Source organism: Falco peregrinus, chromosome 10 (genome assembly GCF_023634155.1).
Source record: "Falco peregrinus isolate bFalPer1 chromosome 10, bFalPer1.pri, whole genome shotgun sequence".
Lineage (NCBI taxonomy): Eukaryota > Metazoa > Chordata > Aves > Falconiformes > Falconidae > Falco > Falco peregrinus.
In genome coordinates, this window is record NC_073730.1 from 19,129,283 (window position 1) to 19,146,434 (window position 17,152).

At 43.4% G+C, this 17,152-nt stretch overlaps 1 protein-coding gene across 2 annotated transcripts in view; it reads left to right on the forward strand.

The window, feature by feature from the left end:
* SYDE2 (synapse defective Rho GTPase homolog 2) overlaps positions 1 to 16,668 on the forward strand; it is a 30,522-nt gene extending 13,854 nt beyond the window's left edge. For both annotated transcript variants that reach the window (XM_055815820.1, XM_027788189.2), the window contains exons 4-7: positions 2,665 to 2,791; positions 8,224 to 8,405; positions 9,278 to 9,509; positions 14,158 to 16,668. In XM_055815820.1, the coding sequence (XP_055671795.1) occupies positions 2,665 to 2,791; positions 8,224 to 8,405; positions 9,278 to 9,509; positions 14,158 to 14,660 (1,044 nt within the window). In that variant the 3' untranslated portion in view covers positions 14,661 to 16,668. The remainder of the gene's footprint in view (positions 1 to 2,664; positions 2,792 to 8,223; positions 8,406 to 9,277; positions 9,510 to 14,157) is intronic.
* The last annotated feature ends 484 nt before the right edge of the window (positions 16,669 to 17,152 follow it).

Here is a 17,152-nt window from a genome sequence, read left to right on the forward strand (position 1 = left end):
AGCAGTGAGTGGGAAAGGGGAAATGAAAAACACTTCTACGTGCCCCTTTTTTTTCATTTTTGCTTTGCAGCTCCTGTTTGGTGAACACTAGTCATTGTAATGTGGGAAGAATAACAGGACTGTGTGAAATCAGTGCTTCCAACTTGGCCTTTGTAGAGGAGCTGTACGCTTGCTCACAGGAGATGCTCACAGTAGTGCTTTAGGGCTAGGGGTAGTGAAATGAACCTGCAGCCACCAGCGTGCAGAGTCACCCTCAAAAAGCAGAGCTGAGATGAGAACTTGGAAATGCTTGATTCCTGAGGCATGGGTAACTCTGTAAGGACATGTGTCTAAATGCAAAAATTAGTGTAATGCTGCCTCCTACCCCAAACCGAGGCATTGTGTGCTGCGACACAAAGCGATGAGGGCAGGTCTTTTGACAAAACTTTACTTACATGTGTGCAGTCTCAAGCCGACATGCCAGAGACTTATCTCTGCCCTTGCTTTGTGCACAGCATTAAGCTGAGGAGGAGACTCTGAGGGGCTGAAATAGTTGTTTCCCCATGCCACTGCTCCTTGTCTTTCTTCAGGTTGTTTTCAAAATTAGGGCAGGAGGTGAATGCTGTAAAGCAGCAGCGCCCAGTGCCTTCCCTTCATCCTAATACAGTTTATTGCTTGATACAACCTAATGGACAAAAATACGTGTGAGAAACGAGGTATGGAAACAGATTGCCAGTTATGGATGCTAGGCAAGAAGTCTGTTAGGAAGAATTATGCACAGTCCTGAGGTCAGATGTTCCCCTTGGCAATTAATTTGAGACTGGTGGGAGGACTCTTGCATGCTGTTCCACAGCATGTGTGAGCCTGCAGTTTCTTTTACACCTGTTCTTGCTCAGGTGAAATTGAGAAGTAGTCACACCTACCACTGTTACTATTTTAAATTGCTGACAGGTTGGATATAGTCCCAGGTGTTATGAGATTAACGCTGATATTTATAACCTAGGTCATAAAATATAAAGAGAAACAGTACTTCTATGTGATTACTTTGCTGAAAGTCACTACTGATAACTGTATGTTTCTTACTGTGAATGCTTCCCCTAACATAATGCAAATCAGTGGAAAAGAGAAGTTTTATTCTTTCCAATGTATGTGTCCCATGGTTTCAGCTTTTTATTTTGGGCTTATTAGCACCTAGTCATGCAGATGGTATTGGGTAATCAAGGCAACATTGGTAATGAAGTGATTGGGATCTGAATTGTCTGAATGTACCTGGTGCTTTTGAGCATGAAATCTAATTTGTGTATTTGCACAGGGAGAACCAAAAATGCGAAATATACTGTTAACTTCTCTTTTTAACCATGTACTTGTCAGATGGTTTTGACTTTCCTATAGACTGCAGACTACTGTCAAGATGTATTATCTCCACCTGAGTTTCAGATGTGGCATTAGAAAATTTTAAAAGTTCAAAAAAAATTTCTTGGGCAAATACTAGAATCGTATTCAGACTTGGGGAAGAGGGAGTACAAATTACATTGGGTAACTTTCCATTTATTTAAACAGGAAATAATATATGGCCAGACAAATTCTGTTGTTTGCAAACCTAGATGCACATAATCTAAGGGGGTTTTGGTTTGGCTGGGGTTTTTTTCTTTGTCTTTTGAGTCCATGGTAGTTTTGGACTAACCGTTGACTGCTCAGTACAACTGCCTATAAAGCTCATGGAAATAAAATGAGTTATGTTTAAGATTTAGTTCCTTCAGATCATGAGTGCTTTGTGTAAATGGTGTTGGGGAAAATGAAAAATAAATTATCATAAAATGCAAAATCTGAGTGCATGAAAGCACACGATTTAACTAGCAATTCAGTCCAGGAGCCTTGTGGGTTTCATGTTAAATAACCCCTGTTTTGCATGAAACTTTTCATATAATTTGAAACATGTGGAAGTCAGCATCTTGTCATCTTTAAAACAGCATAATATAAGTGTAATAATGCAGTATTCACAGTTTTCTTGCAACTCTGGTTACTGCAATAAAATAAAAAGTATATTTTGTTCAATATATAACTTAATCTTCTAGGAAAAATGTTTTTGCTTGTTTTGTTTGTTTTTTTTCCAATTGGTTTAGATAATATGTTCTTATTTTTAGTAGATAGTTGGATGGCTACTTTTTTTTGCTAATGATTAATAAATGTATTTTGGTATACTGTAATTTGGTATACATAAAGCTCAAAACACTTCTCATTTCTTTCTGCTGAAGTTGCAGTTCTATCTTGTATTATTAAACAGTTATACTAGGATAAATAATGGTGATCTGACTGAGTAGGATAAGAAGAAAATAGATGTTTCACCTATATTTCTTTGTTTCCTGAGTTTGCATAAAAGCAAAGCAGCAAATGATTCAAATTTAAAACTCATGTTCTGTTGATAAAATACTGCTCAGTGTGTTCACTGTTACAGAAAGCATCAGCGTTATTCACTTACTGCTCAACAGTCCTGACTGTGTCTCTTGTGAAACGTTTGATGCTGTATGTACGTGACCGTTTGGTGTTTGCAATGTTTGAGTTTCCTTAACGTATGTTTCCAAACAGCTGTTTTACTGTGCTTCCCAGGTGAGACAATGCATGATGTCGATTATTAGTCCCTCTGCAGGAAAATGACTGATGTGGGGCCGTTGTTTTTGCTTCTAGGTGGTAGGCCTATATCGGTTGTGTGGCTCGGCAGCGGTTAAGAAAGAGCTTCGAGAGGCATTTGAGAGGGATAGCAAGGCTGTTACTCTCTGTGAAAGCCAGTACCCAGATATTAATGTCATAACAGGTAATACACTTATCTGATTCTCTTTTAATGTAGAATTGTGCCGTGTTCCTAACGTACCTTTTAAAAGGTGAAATTGTGCTCTGAACTAGTTTTCTGTTGTCATTGAACAAGCTGTTCACTGCTGCTTCGTGTTGCTAAAAGCCAGGTGACAGTGAGTGCTGTAGCCTTGGGGGTGTGCAGCTGCGAAGCAGCAGTGGTTTGGAGGGAGGAGGGTATGGAAGGAGCCGCTTTCACTAGCTGCTCTACCAGTTACAGAGGGACGTGGAAGTCTGGAAGGAGCAGAGATCCCCTCAGCTGTTGGTTTGTATTGGAGCACATCTTGAAACACTCGGTTGTGATCAAGCACATCCCCTGCGCTGGATGCTCCACAACATGTGATCCGAGGGCCGTCTGGGATCGACCCGTTGTCCTCCCTTTTCTGTTGGAGATTGCAGGGTTTTTGGAAACAGATTTCCCATAGTCTTGTGCAGGCTAGTTAGAGCTGCAGGGAAGTGCCTTCATTTGATCATTGCTTCTTTTAAAACATCATTAAATAGCAGCTTTCTCCTGCTCACCAGAGTGGCCCTTTACTTGCTGACACCAGGCAAGGGTGAGGAGCGCTGGGAACACAGGAGCACTCTTAAGAAGCCTGTCTGCATCCACACCAGCTCTTTACACGAGTGTCTTCACTAGAGTTGCACCGCACAACAACAAAGTTGTTGAGGTTTGTTTGGTTTGCTTGAAAGTGGAGCGGTTTTGTAACTATTGATAACTTGTTATGTAAGCCAAAGTTGATTTAATTTCGGGTATCGCCAAGTAAACCAATCACTCCAGGAAATTAGTTGGAAGCATTTGTTTCCTACATATCCAGGGACGGAAAATACAGCAACAGTAGTCGGGGTATACATTTTCTGTGCCAAAGCCCTTTCTGTAACATTCGACATCTGGCTGTATAGGACAGTCCCTACCCTGTTTGGTGATTTATTTCATTTCAGTGTATTGGGAATTAATTTTGTTCATTACACTTTATAATTATGCAAAGTGTTATCAGAAGTTACTACTCGGCGACGTTGACTGAGGTAGAGCTTTTGGTTCCGAATGTGCAGCTAGTCAGTTTGCCCTGCTTGCCTTGGCTGGTTTCGCTGTCGGGTTCGGTGTTGCTCACAAGCAGCGATGTTCTCAGCAGCAGAAGCTTGTGTTTGTGTTTCACCCTGATGGCATGCACCCTTTATAACCAGGAGGTGTACAGTGAAAGTAAATAGTATAAAAACCTTTTACACTGGATAATTTTCTCTCTTTACAAACAAATTCAAGAAGAAAAAGCAGTGATAACTTCTAAGATCAGATTGTTCCATGAAATTATTGAAGTCCTGTTTTCTTCCTGATTTTTGTAAATCGGCTCTGAAGGGCAGAGGGGTGAAACCTCTCTTGCTTTCTGCAAAACATTAGGAACTGTCTGATGCTGATTTGTAGGCAAACAAATGGCAAACTGCTATTTGGTTAATGTAAACTTTTGGATAATGGAAAACTTCATAATATTTTAAAATCTTAGAATAATGAAAGTGACATTGCACTCCCATGCTTCAAGTAATCATTACAGTAGAAGAGTATTCGCAGAAACTGTTCAGGAGTGTCATGGGAAGGTGTGTGGGAAATTAATTCTCATCCATATACAAAACAGCCTGTAACATTTCATAAGCACTTTGGTTTTCCTGAGTACATTGTACGCTTGGAACCAACCAGAACTGGCTGAAACTGAAGTCTGAACTGCAGGAGAGCTCGGTGCTGATGCAAAGCCCTGGAAGGGCAGTGGTGCAGCCTGACTGATCTTTCCATCACAAGTTTATGATGTAGTAGTTAAATAGAAAAGTGTACTTCAGTTTTTTAATACATGTTGCTGCAGGCGTTGTTGGTGATGGTGGATTTTTGTGTCCGTGCAGGTCCTGCTGGACTCTTGGGTCTTTTTTTTTTTTGATTGTACTACTGAAAGGTAGTTTTTTGCATCCAGAATTTCTGTTGTAAGAGTGAAAAGACTACAGCCTTGGTGTCTGTCTTACAGAAAGAATACTGGGTATGCTATTGTATACGTTATACTGCAAGAGTTTACTTACGTGCTCCTTACAAGGAGAAGATAGTTTTAAGAAATTACATTTCCAAAACCTGAATTCTTTCCCCTGGAGCCCCGCAGCTGTGCTGTGCGGTTGGCTGCAGTGCCTGCGTCAGCGCTGTGTTGCGAGGACTGAGCGCAGGGACCTGCGTGAGCTGCGGGGGAGGGGTGTTTGCGCTCATAACTTCTGCTGACCAAGATGCAGCCCGCTGTAATTACTGCAGAGAGTGTGGTCTGGGTTGAAAGGGGAACCTGCGGTTTTTGCTGACAGACCTGAGGTACTCATTGTGTTTAGCACTAGGAATAAAAGAGCCTGCTGAGCTCTCTTGCGTGTCCTTCGAGAGGTGGGTTGGGGCGGAATGGTTTTTCCCTGATGTTTTACTACTGTATTTGCAATGCCGAGGCTGATGCACGTGATTCGTACTGCTGTGTATGCCAAAACATGTGTTCCATAAAATATGAATCCTCAGCATAAATCTTGGCTGATTTGAAGAGAAGTGCCGCCTTGTGTCCTTTTTGAAATTTGAGTAGCGCTCTTTTCCAAGAAGATTAAAAAGATTTGGTTGGTTTTTTTTTTGACAGCTCTCCAAAGACTGAAGAATGAACATTTAATGATTAAATCTTGACTGAGAAATGCTCTTGGGATTGGCACAGACTTACGCACAATTAAGTGTGCTCGTGGCTCGAACTGAAGCGTGCAGCCCGTTTTCAGAGCTGACCAGTAGTCATGTTGTTGCACCGTGTCTGCTCGCATCCACGTGAATTCATATCTCTGCATAAAGTATGCAATACTGTTAACAGTTCAGTGGGTCAGAAAAATCAGGAATTAATGAAGTGGATGGCAATTTCTGCTCGCTGTCTAAATTTGTTGTATGTGGTTGTGTCAAGGGGAATGTGCTAGTGGGCTGGCAGCAGTGGGAAGCATAGATTCATGGAAAAATAACAGCAGCCTCTTACAGGGCTAATTTAGCTGAGTGAATAGCAAAAGGATTTAGAAAGGCCAAGGGGCATTCATGGCTCTCAAACTATCCTGTTATTCAGGGCTAAACAGGAGAAAGTCCTTTAGCAGGTGGTAGTCCTATGACTGTGGATGCTATTACAGGAATTCCTACTAAATGATTATTAATAGACAGTTGTGAGTGTTTCAACAGTATAAGCTGATTTGATTACGATGTACCATTTCCTACCGTAAGCTGATTCTGATTTCAGCCTCCCCCTCCAAAAAAAGCACAGCTGAAACAAATACCCTGCTAAAAGTCAGCATTTCTTGCTAGCATTTTGCTTACAGAAAAGGGAAAACACCCCAAACTACATTGTACGGCACCAGCCTCAGCCACGTTAGTCTCAAATATTTTAACCAGCTAATCCACGCCTGGAACATGGGCCTCTAAAATTTGAGGAAGAAATAAAATTTGTTGGGGAGGGAGGAGTATGAGTTATTAAGCAAAAGATAGCCACTTAAGTGGAGCAGTAGCAAAAGCGACATACTCTTTTTAAAACAAACAAAACCCACCAACCACCAGAGGGAATATGTTTTTAGGAAAATATGTTGATGGTTGTTCGCATGCTTTATATTCCTGATGGGATGTTGCCATTTTAAGCACGGATAGAGCTGTTGGGTGCTGGTCTGCAGAGAGGTTTTCCTGGCTGCCCTATGCCTTGTGCTGCAGAGCTCTGGCTCTGGCTGCTTTTTGGGTTAGCGCCGCTCGTGCGATGTGGCTTCAATAGCAGCGTTACTGTTAAGTGCGGCATTATTTTTAAAATAATATTTATACAGGAAGGAGCTAACTTTTACTTGCATTCTGCATGTGAACATGGCTGTGGAGGGGGAAATGTTAACTTTCATCCTCTGTATTTTTTTAGAAATGACCTCATGACAAAGCCTGCTGTTACACAGCTCAGTTTACTGCTGGGTTATGAAGACCGAGTTTACAAAAACTGTTGGGCTGTGAAGTGGCACAGTGTGATGGTATTTGCTGTGGTTTGGGATTTTACAAGGCTATGAGGAGCGCGTACTGAAAAATCTTCTACTTTTCAAACTTCGCCTTTTTGGAGGACAGGCTGTTAATAATGACAGTACCTGCTTTCAGAAAGTTTTGGGATTTTTTAATCCACCATTTCTTCTTGAAGTATTGGAATTCAGTTGTGATCTAGCTAAAATGGGTAGATATTTGTGGCACAGAATGCATTTTTTTTAGGAAAATAAAAGCTGCTGGGAGGCAGGCTTGTTTCCTTCAAAGCTTTCTCTGTCAGTTCTACTGGATGTGTTGTTGCTCCTGGATAGCATCCTGCTGTGTCCTTTCTAGAGGGCTGCTGTTAAAAGTTTTAATGTTTTGGGTCTTTTAATGGTTATTGTTACAATCACTGAAACCCCACTCAAACTGAATATCAGCCAGCCTCTAAAGCCAGCCTACAAGAATGCAAATGCTTATTCCTTTTTGTTGATTTGCACCTGCAGAAGGAATGGGGGTTAAAGAGGCGCTTGCCTGGTGGTTGCATCCCCCAGAAACAGCCTCTCCTCCAGCATGTCCCCAGCTCCTGGAACGGTGTGGTGTGGCTCTGCAGCTGGGATGGCTCAGCGCGTGGTGTGTGAGCTAGTGTCTCCTGTGTACGTGAATTACATTTGTCACAGCAGAAGCGTGTGGTGTGCTGGGGGTACAGAGCATCCAGAGGCAGGGGGGAGTTGGTGTTTCCCTCTCGAGGACACCTGTTTGGTTTGTGCTTTGGGAGGCAGGAAAACTGTGTGCTTCACCAAACATGCCACTGGCACTGGGCTGTTTGCTCATGATTTTACAGCTGAAAACAAACTGAACAGAAAAATTAACTGCTGGTTGTCTAAAGGAGGAGGTGCCACCAAGCTGAGGACTTTGGTGTTTGTAGGAGCTCCTTTCCTGTGATAGGAAGTGTCTTGCTGAGACACTTGGGGAGAGGGACCTGGAGGGATGCTCGCCCTGTGCCCGGTGTGCCTGCTCCTGCCCAGGCAGCAGCCCCCGCACGCACCCCTCCGGTGGCAGCGCACCTCCCTACCCCTTCGTTTGCGATGAGCTGCCTTGCGTGGGCTTGGAGAAGCTGCCAGGACAAGGGGTGCTGGTGGCCCCGGCCCGGGGGGGGAAGTTGCAGGTAGCCCCTGCCTCTTGGCTGGCCCCAGGGAGCCCTCATGTGCCTGTTGCTCGCTGTGCCCTTTTGCTGTCCTCCCCCCCCCCGCTCCCGAGTGCAAGGTTTGTCGCTGACACAGAGGATTTTCTCATGGGATGGGAGAGGCTGTGGTGCTTTAGTGCTCCCAAAAATAATTTGAAAGGGAATCTGCAGCTTGTTAAAGGCAGGTGTTCTCGTGTCTCTTGTGAAGGTGTGCTCAAGGATTATCTGCGAGAGCTACCCTCTCCCCTGATAACCAAGCAGCTCTACGAAGCGGTGTTGGATGCCATGGTGAAAAATCCCTTGAAAATGACAGCAAGTGGTTGTGAGAACGACCCGAGTGACTCTGAGCACACAGCAGCCCTTCTGGATTGCCTGCCAGATGTTGAGAAGGTGAGCGGTATTAGAGGGTTCAAGTAAATTGCATGCTTCAGAAAATAAAGGAACATTTTCACACTGGAGATGGAATGTGTCAAAATGTGTACACCTATTTGGTGACTTAACAGTCCACTTGGATTTTTTTGATGCCCCACGTCTTTGAGAATACTTCCATGCTGTGATTAATTGGAAGGTCTGCATCGCTGGGTTTACTCCAGATTGCATTTTATATTGTCCTGTAAAACTGAATGAAAAGCTGCGATTGCTACTTTTACATTGCTCGATTGAAGATTATTCCTGTGTGTTGTCCTGCTCCGTTTCTGTGAAGGTCTCCGATGTATGTATGCTGTAATTACACGGACAAATGCATTCCTCTTTCCTAAATATGTGCAATAAAGCCTTCACTTCCCATACAGTGTAATAGTGCTGTGCTGTTACGTGCCAGATTCACCTCCGTGCAAAACCACAGCCCGTTTCTGGGGTGAGAGAACGCGAGTACCTGGAAATTACCTGAAAGCTTGTTCTGATGCTGAGGTCATATTGAGGGTTTCTTTATTTTCTGATGTGCCTGGGTCATCTGGGCAGCTGCTGCAGCTTCTCTCCCGTCCCTGATGTCCCCTTTCCACTGTGAGAAAACTCATCCATGTAAAACTGAGGTCAGGCAAGAAACAAGCTGAATTTTACCAGAAAGGCTGTCTTAATTAGTCTGCTTTGGGATGGTCTAGTACAGCTTTTCTAATTCAGCATTTAAATGTTCCATTGATGGGTGCTGGTAGAAAAAACGTAGCGATCAGCCTTGATCTTGCCCCTCCAGAGCAGTGACATTAGGATGTCAACACCCCCTTTGTCTAGCGTTTTGTTTCCTGAGTGGTATTTTGTTCTTTTAGGCTACCCTGAAGATGCTGTTGGATCACCTGAAGCTGGTGGCTTCTTACCACGAAGTGAATAAGATGACATGCCAGAATTTAGCTGTGTGCTTTGGGCCTGTGTTGCTGAGCCAGAGGCAGGAGACCACCAACCATAACAACAGAGTCTTCACGGACTCAGAAGAGCTTGCTAGTGCCCTGGACTTCAAAAAACATATAGAGGTTCTTCACTATTTACTCCAGCTGTGGCCAGGTACGCTTTCATGAGTCTGATCAAGGGAAAATGTCAAACCACTACTGCATGCTTTTACTGTGTGACAGTCTATGTTAATTCACAGGATGACTGAGCAGCATCAGAGTTCTTAAAACATGTGGTACTATGACATCACCTATTAATGTAAAGAAATCATGACAATTTTATAATCTACTCTTTGTATTTGGTCACTTTGTTTAATGGGAAGTTTGTCGTTTCAGTTGCTTTCTTACCAGATGGCAGAGTTTGAGTATGTTAGAAATGGTGATGAGTATTTTATGTGAGTAAAGACACTGGAAAAAACAAACTTAGTGACAGTAAGGTTTCCGCATCTGAATTAAGTGGTTTGGGGATGGATTTTTTTTTTTTCATTGTGCGCCCCCGATTTGACCATTCCGGTTTATCTGTGTATGGAATTCATTAGTTGTTTGGTCCCTAAGATACCTGAAGGGTTACTTTATTTCTGCCCTTGTAATTTGGCAGAGCTGGGAACATCCTTACAGTAAGACCTGTGCAAATTCTAGTTGTTTTTGCAGAGCTTTGTATAAGGAAAAATGTTTTTAAAACAAAATGCAACAGAAGACCCAAATGAAACAAACCACAAAACCCAAAGTAAAATACTCTTAAGTACCTTTTAGCTCCCGCTTCCAAACTTGAGAGGTTATGTGCTTTTGCACAATTTGGGGTCAGTTCTCGCTAACAAGGGAAGTGAAATTCTAATCTTCCTAATAAAATAACAAAGTAGAAGTGAAGGTAACTATTTCTGCTAAGATTTAAGATGGGAAATGATTGCCCAGTATTCATGTTTCCCCTGGTATTCAGAGAGGCGTAAGTGGGAATAGTCGGGACGACATCTGGAGCCCTGGGTTTCAGCCTGCAGGGAACTCCCCGGCGTCGCTGCCGGACCACAGCCTTCTCTTGCACAAGCGCGGCCTGAAGTCGGAGCGGGCAAACGTGTAGCAGCTCTTCAGTTAACGGGGGGAGTTTGAGGGTCGTGCTGTGAAACGACTTAATATTGGATCTAATGAGTTTAGTTTTGTTTTCGGGTAGTCTTTGGCCAAGCAGTGGAAGGCTACGCAGAAGAGGGGTCTGCTGTGCTCTGCTGTGGCTTCTTCCTTTTTCACAGTGGTCTGGCTAACTGGTGCGGGGAACTGAGCTGTTTGGTAACTTGAAGAACTTGATATCCACTTCTCAAATCTGAGCAGTGTAAACCCTTTAATTCTTGAGGCTAAGAGAAGATTCAGCTCATCTAAACAGCTTCTCAGTTGTTCCCTTTTGTAACACAATGATTGCTTCTGGGAAACCGTGGCATTTCTGCACCAGCTGATGTGTGAAATGGAATTACAGTTAATCTAAGTGAACAATACGTATGATTTTGTTTGATTTTAAATTTATTTTATTTTTCTTTGAAGAGGTCTGCTTTTTGTGGGAGACCTGGGGTCACCCAGGAAACATGGAGGGTCGTGAAGGGCCTGACTTGGCAATACTGCATTGGAGCCAGCTGGGTGGGCTCTGCTGCTCGCTGTTGAGGACACAAAATATTCCCCAATGCATTTAAACAGTGTTTGGGAAAAGGCTTCCCGCTCCAGCATCCCCTCTGTTGCAAATATTATAAAGAGCAATTGCCATTCTTAGCTAGGTGGTTCTAGAAGCATTGTATTCTGGAGGGCCCAGGAAGGGCTCCTGACATGTAAGCATGCATTGGCGAAGACCTATATCTGGCAGATTCTATACAATAACTAAAAAAAACCAAGCAACCACCTGTCTGGATTTGTTGTCTATTCCTAGACACGAGGTATAAATGAGTGTGCACTAGCAGACAAAGTGCAGGATAGTCATGTGAATGTGTAGTCTTTGTCTTACCAGTTCCTAATCAAACTATGCAAGATACATGCTCTTGCTGTTAATTGAACAGGGTTTTGTGATTACAAAAAAAGTAGAGGAATCTGCGCTGTATTGTTACACAGGTCATCTTAACAGTCTCTGCTCTACTTAGCCAGCAATATTTGTTAGTTTTTTTATCTAGAGATGTTTTTAAAATATTTGTAAGGTGGGGTTTTTTGAGGTCTTTTTGGTTTGGTTTTTATTTTCATTATGAGAGAGAAAACTTTTTTCAGAAGGTTTAATCCTTTCTTGGGTAAAACTATGATGTATCAGGACAAGTGAAGTAAATACCAAAGAGTTGACTGTGAGCTCGCTTGACCAGCCCAGCATAGCTGCCAGGTTTGTGAATAGCCCCCTGAGGTCTTTCAGGTGCTTGAACATTTCTTGCGGTATATCAGGTTATCGGATACTGATTAGTTAAAAGAATATTCTGGGCAAGACAGTATTTTGGCCATCGTGGGCTGCTACGTCATTCCTCTTACAGCAGTTTGCACCCAGGGGGTATCGCTAGGCTCCTTCCTACTGCCACAAACCTCGCTGGTGAGAGCTGCTGTGAATCGGGGCATGCTGCTGGTTAAGGGTCGGTGAGCCCCTGCGCCTGCCCCCGTCGCTTAGCAGTGGGAAAGGTGAGTTTGGGAAAAAAGTCAGTGTAGACAACTAGTGTACTGGAGCGCAAGTCTCGGTTGTGTTGTCTAATTACAAGCAAACTATTATAAATCAGCTTACAGGCATGGGAAATCAGGCAGTGCCAGCCACTGCCCTGGTGTTTGTTCAGCTGAGCGGGTGAGTTGCTTTCCAGCACTCAGGCGCAGGTGCTGGAAGGATGTCACCGGCAGGACAGCTTGAAGAGCTGCTTGTGGGCGATGTAAATGGCAATACTTTTAACATTTTTTCCATACTCTGCTGACCTGCTGGTGGCCGTGCCCTGGAGTCACCTCCTGTAACAGCTGACCCTGCAGCTGTGGCACATACACGCTGGCCACGCTCACGGTCAGCGCTGCTGGGGTGCTGCCGGCGGCTGGCTCTGCTTGCTGCAGCCTCACAGAAACCTCCTTTGCCTGAAAATAAGAGCAAGATGGAGAGTTGGTTTGACATACTGTGCAGCTTCATGGTGGGCTTGAGGCGATTGAGGACACTTGTGCTCCCTAGTCAGCTGCAGCTGGGCAGCCCCAAAGCTGCTGACCACCAAAAATGAAAAGCAGCTTTCAGTCAGGTCAGTGAGCCCGCACAGGAGAGAGGGGGAACACGGGTGGAGGAAGGGGAAGACCAAGAGCTGTCTGGGCAGCAGTAACTGCACAGGAGCTAATCCTGAAACCCTGGGCATGGTTTATGGCATGGCTGCTGTAGGGAGCAAAAGCAGGTAGGTGTACCTCTGCCCACAGGGAGCACGCACCACGGTAGAGGGGGCAGGAGTAGGGTTACCAGTAGTGTTTTCCTTCACCTTGAAGAGCAAGCCAAACACTATCCCTTGGTGTGCGAGAACTGTGCAGGACATTGTGCTAAAAGGGAGGTAAAACAGGAATGCAGAGATGTGAAGCAGGTGAGCACCATACAGTGTAAACAGAACAGTTGGACCCAACAGAAGGGTTGCAGTCAGGTCCCTTACGTTTAATCTTCTGTAGATTGAGACAGCTTGATAATCAACACGTTGTGCAATACTTCAATTTCCGTATTTTTCCAATGGAAAACAAATAGTCCTTGTTAGGTTAGACCATGTAATACTGGCAAGTTATTGTTAACCCATGGCCCTCCTTCTTAATGGAGCATAGTCTGAACAGAAGAGCTTTTGTTACAGCAAGGGGAGTGGGGGCAGAGCAGTGGTAGTTATTGCATGTTGCTTGCAAGAGGTAAAGTAAGACTAAAATCCCCTGGAGAGACCTGTAAAGCAGACCCAGAAAGAGAAGCATTGGGCACGTCTCAGGACTGAGCCTTTGTATGTGTGTGCAAGGAGAGACTGAACTGCACGGGTTTGTGTGCGCTGCTTTTTCAGCGGTGAATGGGAATAGAAAAATCTCTGCTGCTAATTAGAAGAGGTAATGGTCTGTATAAAAGCAAAAAAAGCTTTGCAGCTCAGATGCTTAATAAGCAAGGTGGGTAAAAATATTTGTACTGTTTGCCATAGGAAGCCGGTAACAGTGGAGGAGGCTTAGTAACTCACAGTGTTTAATCGTGAGCTCAGGTAACACTGCCATCAAACCTGTTTGAGTGTATGTCTGACACGGGGTTGTGGCTGCTTAGAAAAGTTAATGCAAATGAGCTTCTCTAATAGCGCAGAACGTTAGGGCAAAAGAGAAGTGCAAGAGTTCAACTCTTGGTGTGTCTTCAGCTTCTCTAGGTGTTTCTCAGCAGTGGTATTTTTGTGTTTTAACCTCTTTTGCTGTGCCTGCTTTCTGTTACTCCTTTAGCCTGGACAAAGCGTGCGAGCTGAGCTGTTTGCTTTTCTTTGACCCAGAGCCGGATGGTGATTAACTTGTGCAGTGAATTTAATCGGTGCTCTTGGAGTTTCTACTTTTGGACAGGCTTCTCTGTTGCAATTTGAATCTGGCATGAGTCTTGAAAACTGAGCTTTTATGGTAGTTTTTCTAATTATTTTATATCAAACAGTGGCAGAAAACGTAGCAGTGGAATGTATTGGCTGTAAGCTTGCATGTATTCATGCATGCTATTACCGTGTGACATCAAGGGAGGACAGTGGACATCTGTCATGGACTTTTCTTGTTGCGGCACGGGTTCAGTCCTGACTAGTTTAACTTCTCTCTTCTAGTACATCACTGGCCTGCAAAAGAACCAGCACATCTGAATGCATTTCCCGAGCACACATCCTCCCAGAATTACCTGAGACCCAAGAGGCAGAGACCTCAGATGCTGAATCTAAGTGGTACCGAGATGTCTGGGGTGCTCAGACCAAGGCCAGCAGGTCTGGACAGCCCATCAAGCAACCGCTATGCTGGAGACTGGAGTAGCTGTGGGGAGAACTACTTCTTAAACCCGAAAGACTGCCTGAGTGAAGCAGACTATGACGACGTCCCTTCGGAAGATACAGAGAGCGGGGATGACAGCAGCAAAGCTGAGGAGTTGGATGCCCCAGTGGGACAGGTGCCACCGGTCCCCAGGGAGCACGCCTTCCAGAGCTATTTGACAATGCAAGCAATAGACTCCGCCGTGGATCACAGAGCAAACCTCAAAGACCTGCAGGAAAGTATTGATACTCTGATAGGAAACCTGGAAAGGGAACTCAACAAAAACAAACTAAATATGAGTTACTAGATCCTGTCCTGCATGATGCTGCCTCCTCACGCCTCTGTGCCCCGCATCAGGCTTCCCACAGCGGTGCGAGGAGTGACGGTGCCCCTGGACACCTTGTAAGACCACCTTGCGTTAACAAATTTTAAGCCATTCCGTTACGTTGCTGCCTCTTGGTTAGAGGGTGTTGGCCTGATTCAGGTGTTTGGAGGCAAAGCTTAGCGACTGTGAGGTAATTCCACATAGTGGCATCTCTCCCTGAAAACACGGTGCACTTAGGTGGTGTGGGCAACACCTGGGGGAGGGTGAAGCAATGTCTCTGCTGTCAGGGGTAGCAGAACTCCTCATTCCTGAAATCCTGGCTCCGGTACAGATGTTCCTCTTGGCAGAGGATGAACGCTGCTTGGCCTCAGTTTTGCAGCATGGACTTCAGATAGACTTGTTTTACTGTATATGCAATGGCTGCTATGAAAAATGCTTTATATATATATATATATAAAATATTTATATATGAAGTTTTAATTGTACAAATATTAACGTATTCCTGCATTAACACTTTTCAGTAATAATTTAAACAAGCAAAAATTAAATATTTTTCTAACCTTGTTTGTATATATCTGTGTATAAATGTGCATGTGTCTGTTTGTAGCCACCTTTGGACAGGGGAGGTCTCTCAGAATTATGAAATGTCCCTGTTTCTAGGAAGACGTGTTCAGTGATGCCAGGATGAAGTTACCCCTTGGGTAACAGAGTGTTTGATTTACGCACAGAAACACAGCCAGAGAGAAAGCAGGGTGAATGATTAATATAAATGACCTTGTGTGTTGCAGGGGCATTGGTTTGCAGGTGTTGACTATTAACTCTCTCTCACACAGACACCCCCCCCTTCTCATTTTTCCCCCCCCCTTTTTTTTTTCCTGTTTTTTTTGTTTGTTTGTTGGTTTTCTTCCTCCATGGTTTTTCTTAAATATAAAGAAGGTTTGGAAGGTATTTACTTCTAAAAATAAATGGTTCTTGTTTGTCCTTGTGACCTATTAAATTATTTGATACTTATTTTCTTTCCCCTTCAGAGTTTTATGTTATTTTTGTTGAGGTACCATTGTCTGGCTGCTGGTAGTTAGATGTTCAAGCCCTCTCTGAAGGGCTTTGGCTCTGGAGATGCAGGATTCAAATTCTTTACAAAGGCAGTTACTTTTTTTCTCTTGAGTTGTTTTTTGTTTGTTTGTTGTTTTTTTTTAAATCTCCCAAAAATAGAAACCTGAGTTGTTCCATGAGGTTCGGTGAGTTGAGTGATGTTACTCCTGGGGAGTTTGGGTGGGATTGCAGTTCACTGTGACCTTACTAAATCCTGCTATCACCATCTCGGATCTGTAGTCCTTTATGGTGAGCAGTTAAATTTTTCGTGTTAAGGAAACACATTCTTGGTTTAATTAAAAATAGTTACCAAATCATACACGGATGTTTCGATAGTCCCTTTAACCAAAAGGCAATACAGAGCCATTCCTTGTACTTCACGGGTCACCCCTGTGAGGAAGGGGGCACTGGGGCGGCGGGGGGAGAGGGTGGTGTGTTTTGAGAGGACGAACACCCAGTCGCTCTCAGCTGGCTGGGCAGAACTTAATTCTCCTCATCTTTTTGGTACGATGTTGGCATCCCGCCATGGCTTTCCGTTCACCCTGTGGGTAAGTGCTTTTCTGCTAACCTGTACTTCCTTATATTGCTTAATTGAAGAGTTATTTATTTACAGTAGTAAGGAATTAAGAATCGCTATGGCATACTTCACCCCTCTTTTCTAAGGAATTATTTTAGCATGGTTTCAAATGGTTTATTCAATCTCATTAATTTATTTTTTATGTGTTAAAAGATGCAAAACAATTATTGCAATATAATGATAATGTATGAAAATGTAAATTTAACCTGAAGCATTTATCAATAAATCGATGTATTTTTTTAAACTTTTATACCTACAGAATGTGCATACATTTTAAACTATAAAGTTAAATTCTAAATAAAATTTGAATTAAGAACAAAATTTGCCTAAGCCTAGTTAGTGCTTATTTAAACCTGTCTGAGCTGGTCCCATCCATCTGCACAGGCTGCACATGTGAATTAATCATGTGAATTAATTCCATAAAGACATTGAGCTTCTCAGAAGATGCTTTGTTCTGTTGTCATTTCTAGATTGAGCCAGCATTTCAGTTACATAATTTAAAAGAACACCAGGCCACTACTTAATTTAAATTCAAAAGGAATAATATTCTAAGGACATTGTCAAACCAGTGTTGTGGCAGCATTTCTTCTTCTGTTGCAGGATGCTGATGCTTTTGAACATAGCCTGGCTTCTGCACCGGGTGTGTAGATGTATTAGCACTGGTTAAAAGTTGTTTGCATTTATACTTATTTGATGAATGGTATGTTAAGTTTTAATTGTCTATAGTAATCTAGATGATGTAAATGAGCGTCGTTAGAATAAGCGTGAACTTTTCCCACAGGAGGGTTCTGTAACTCAGTACAGC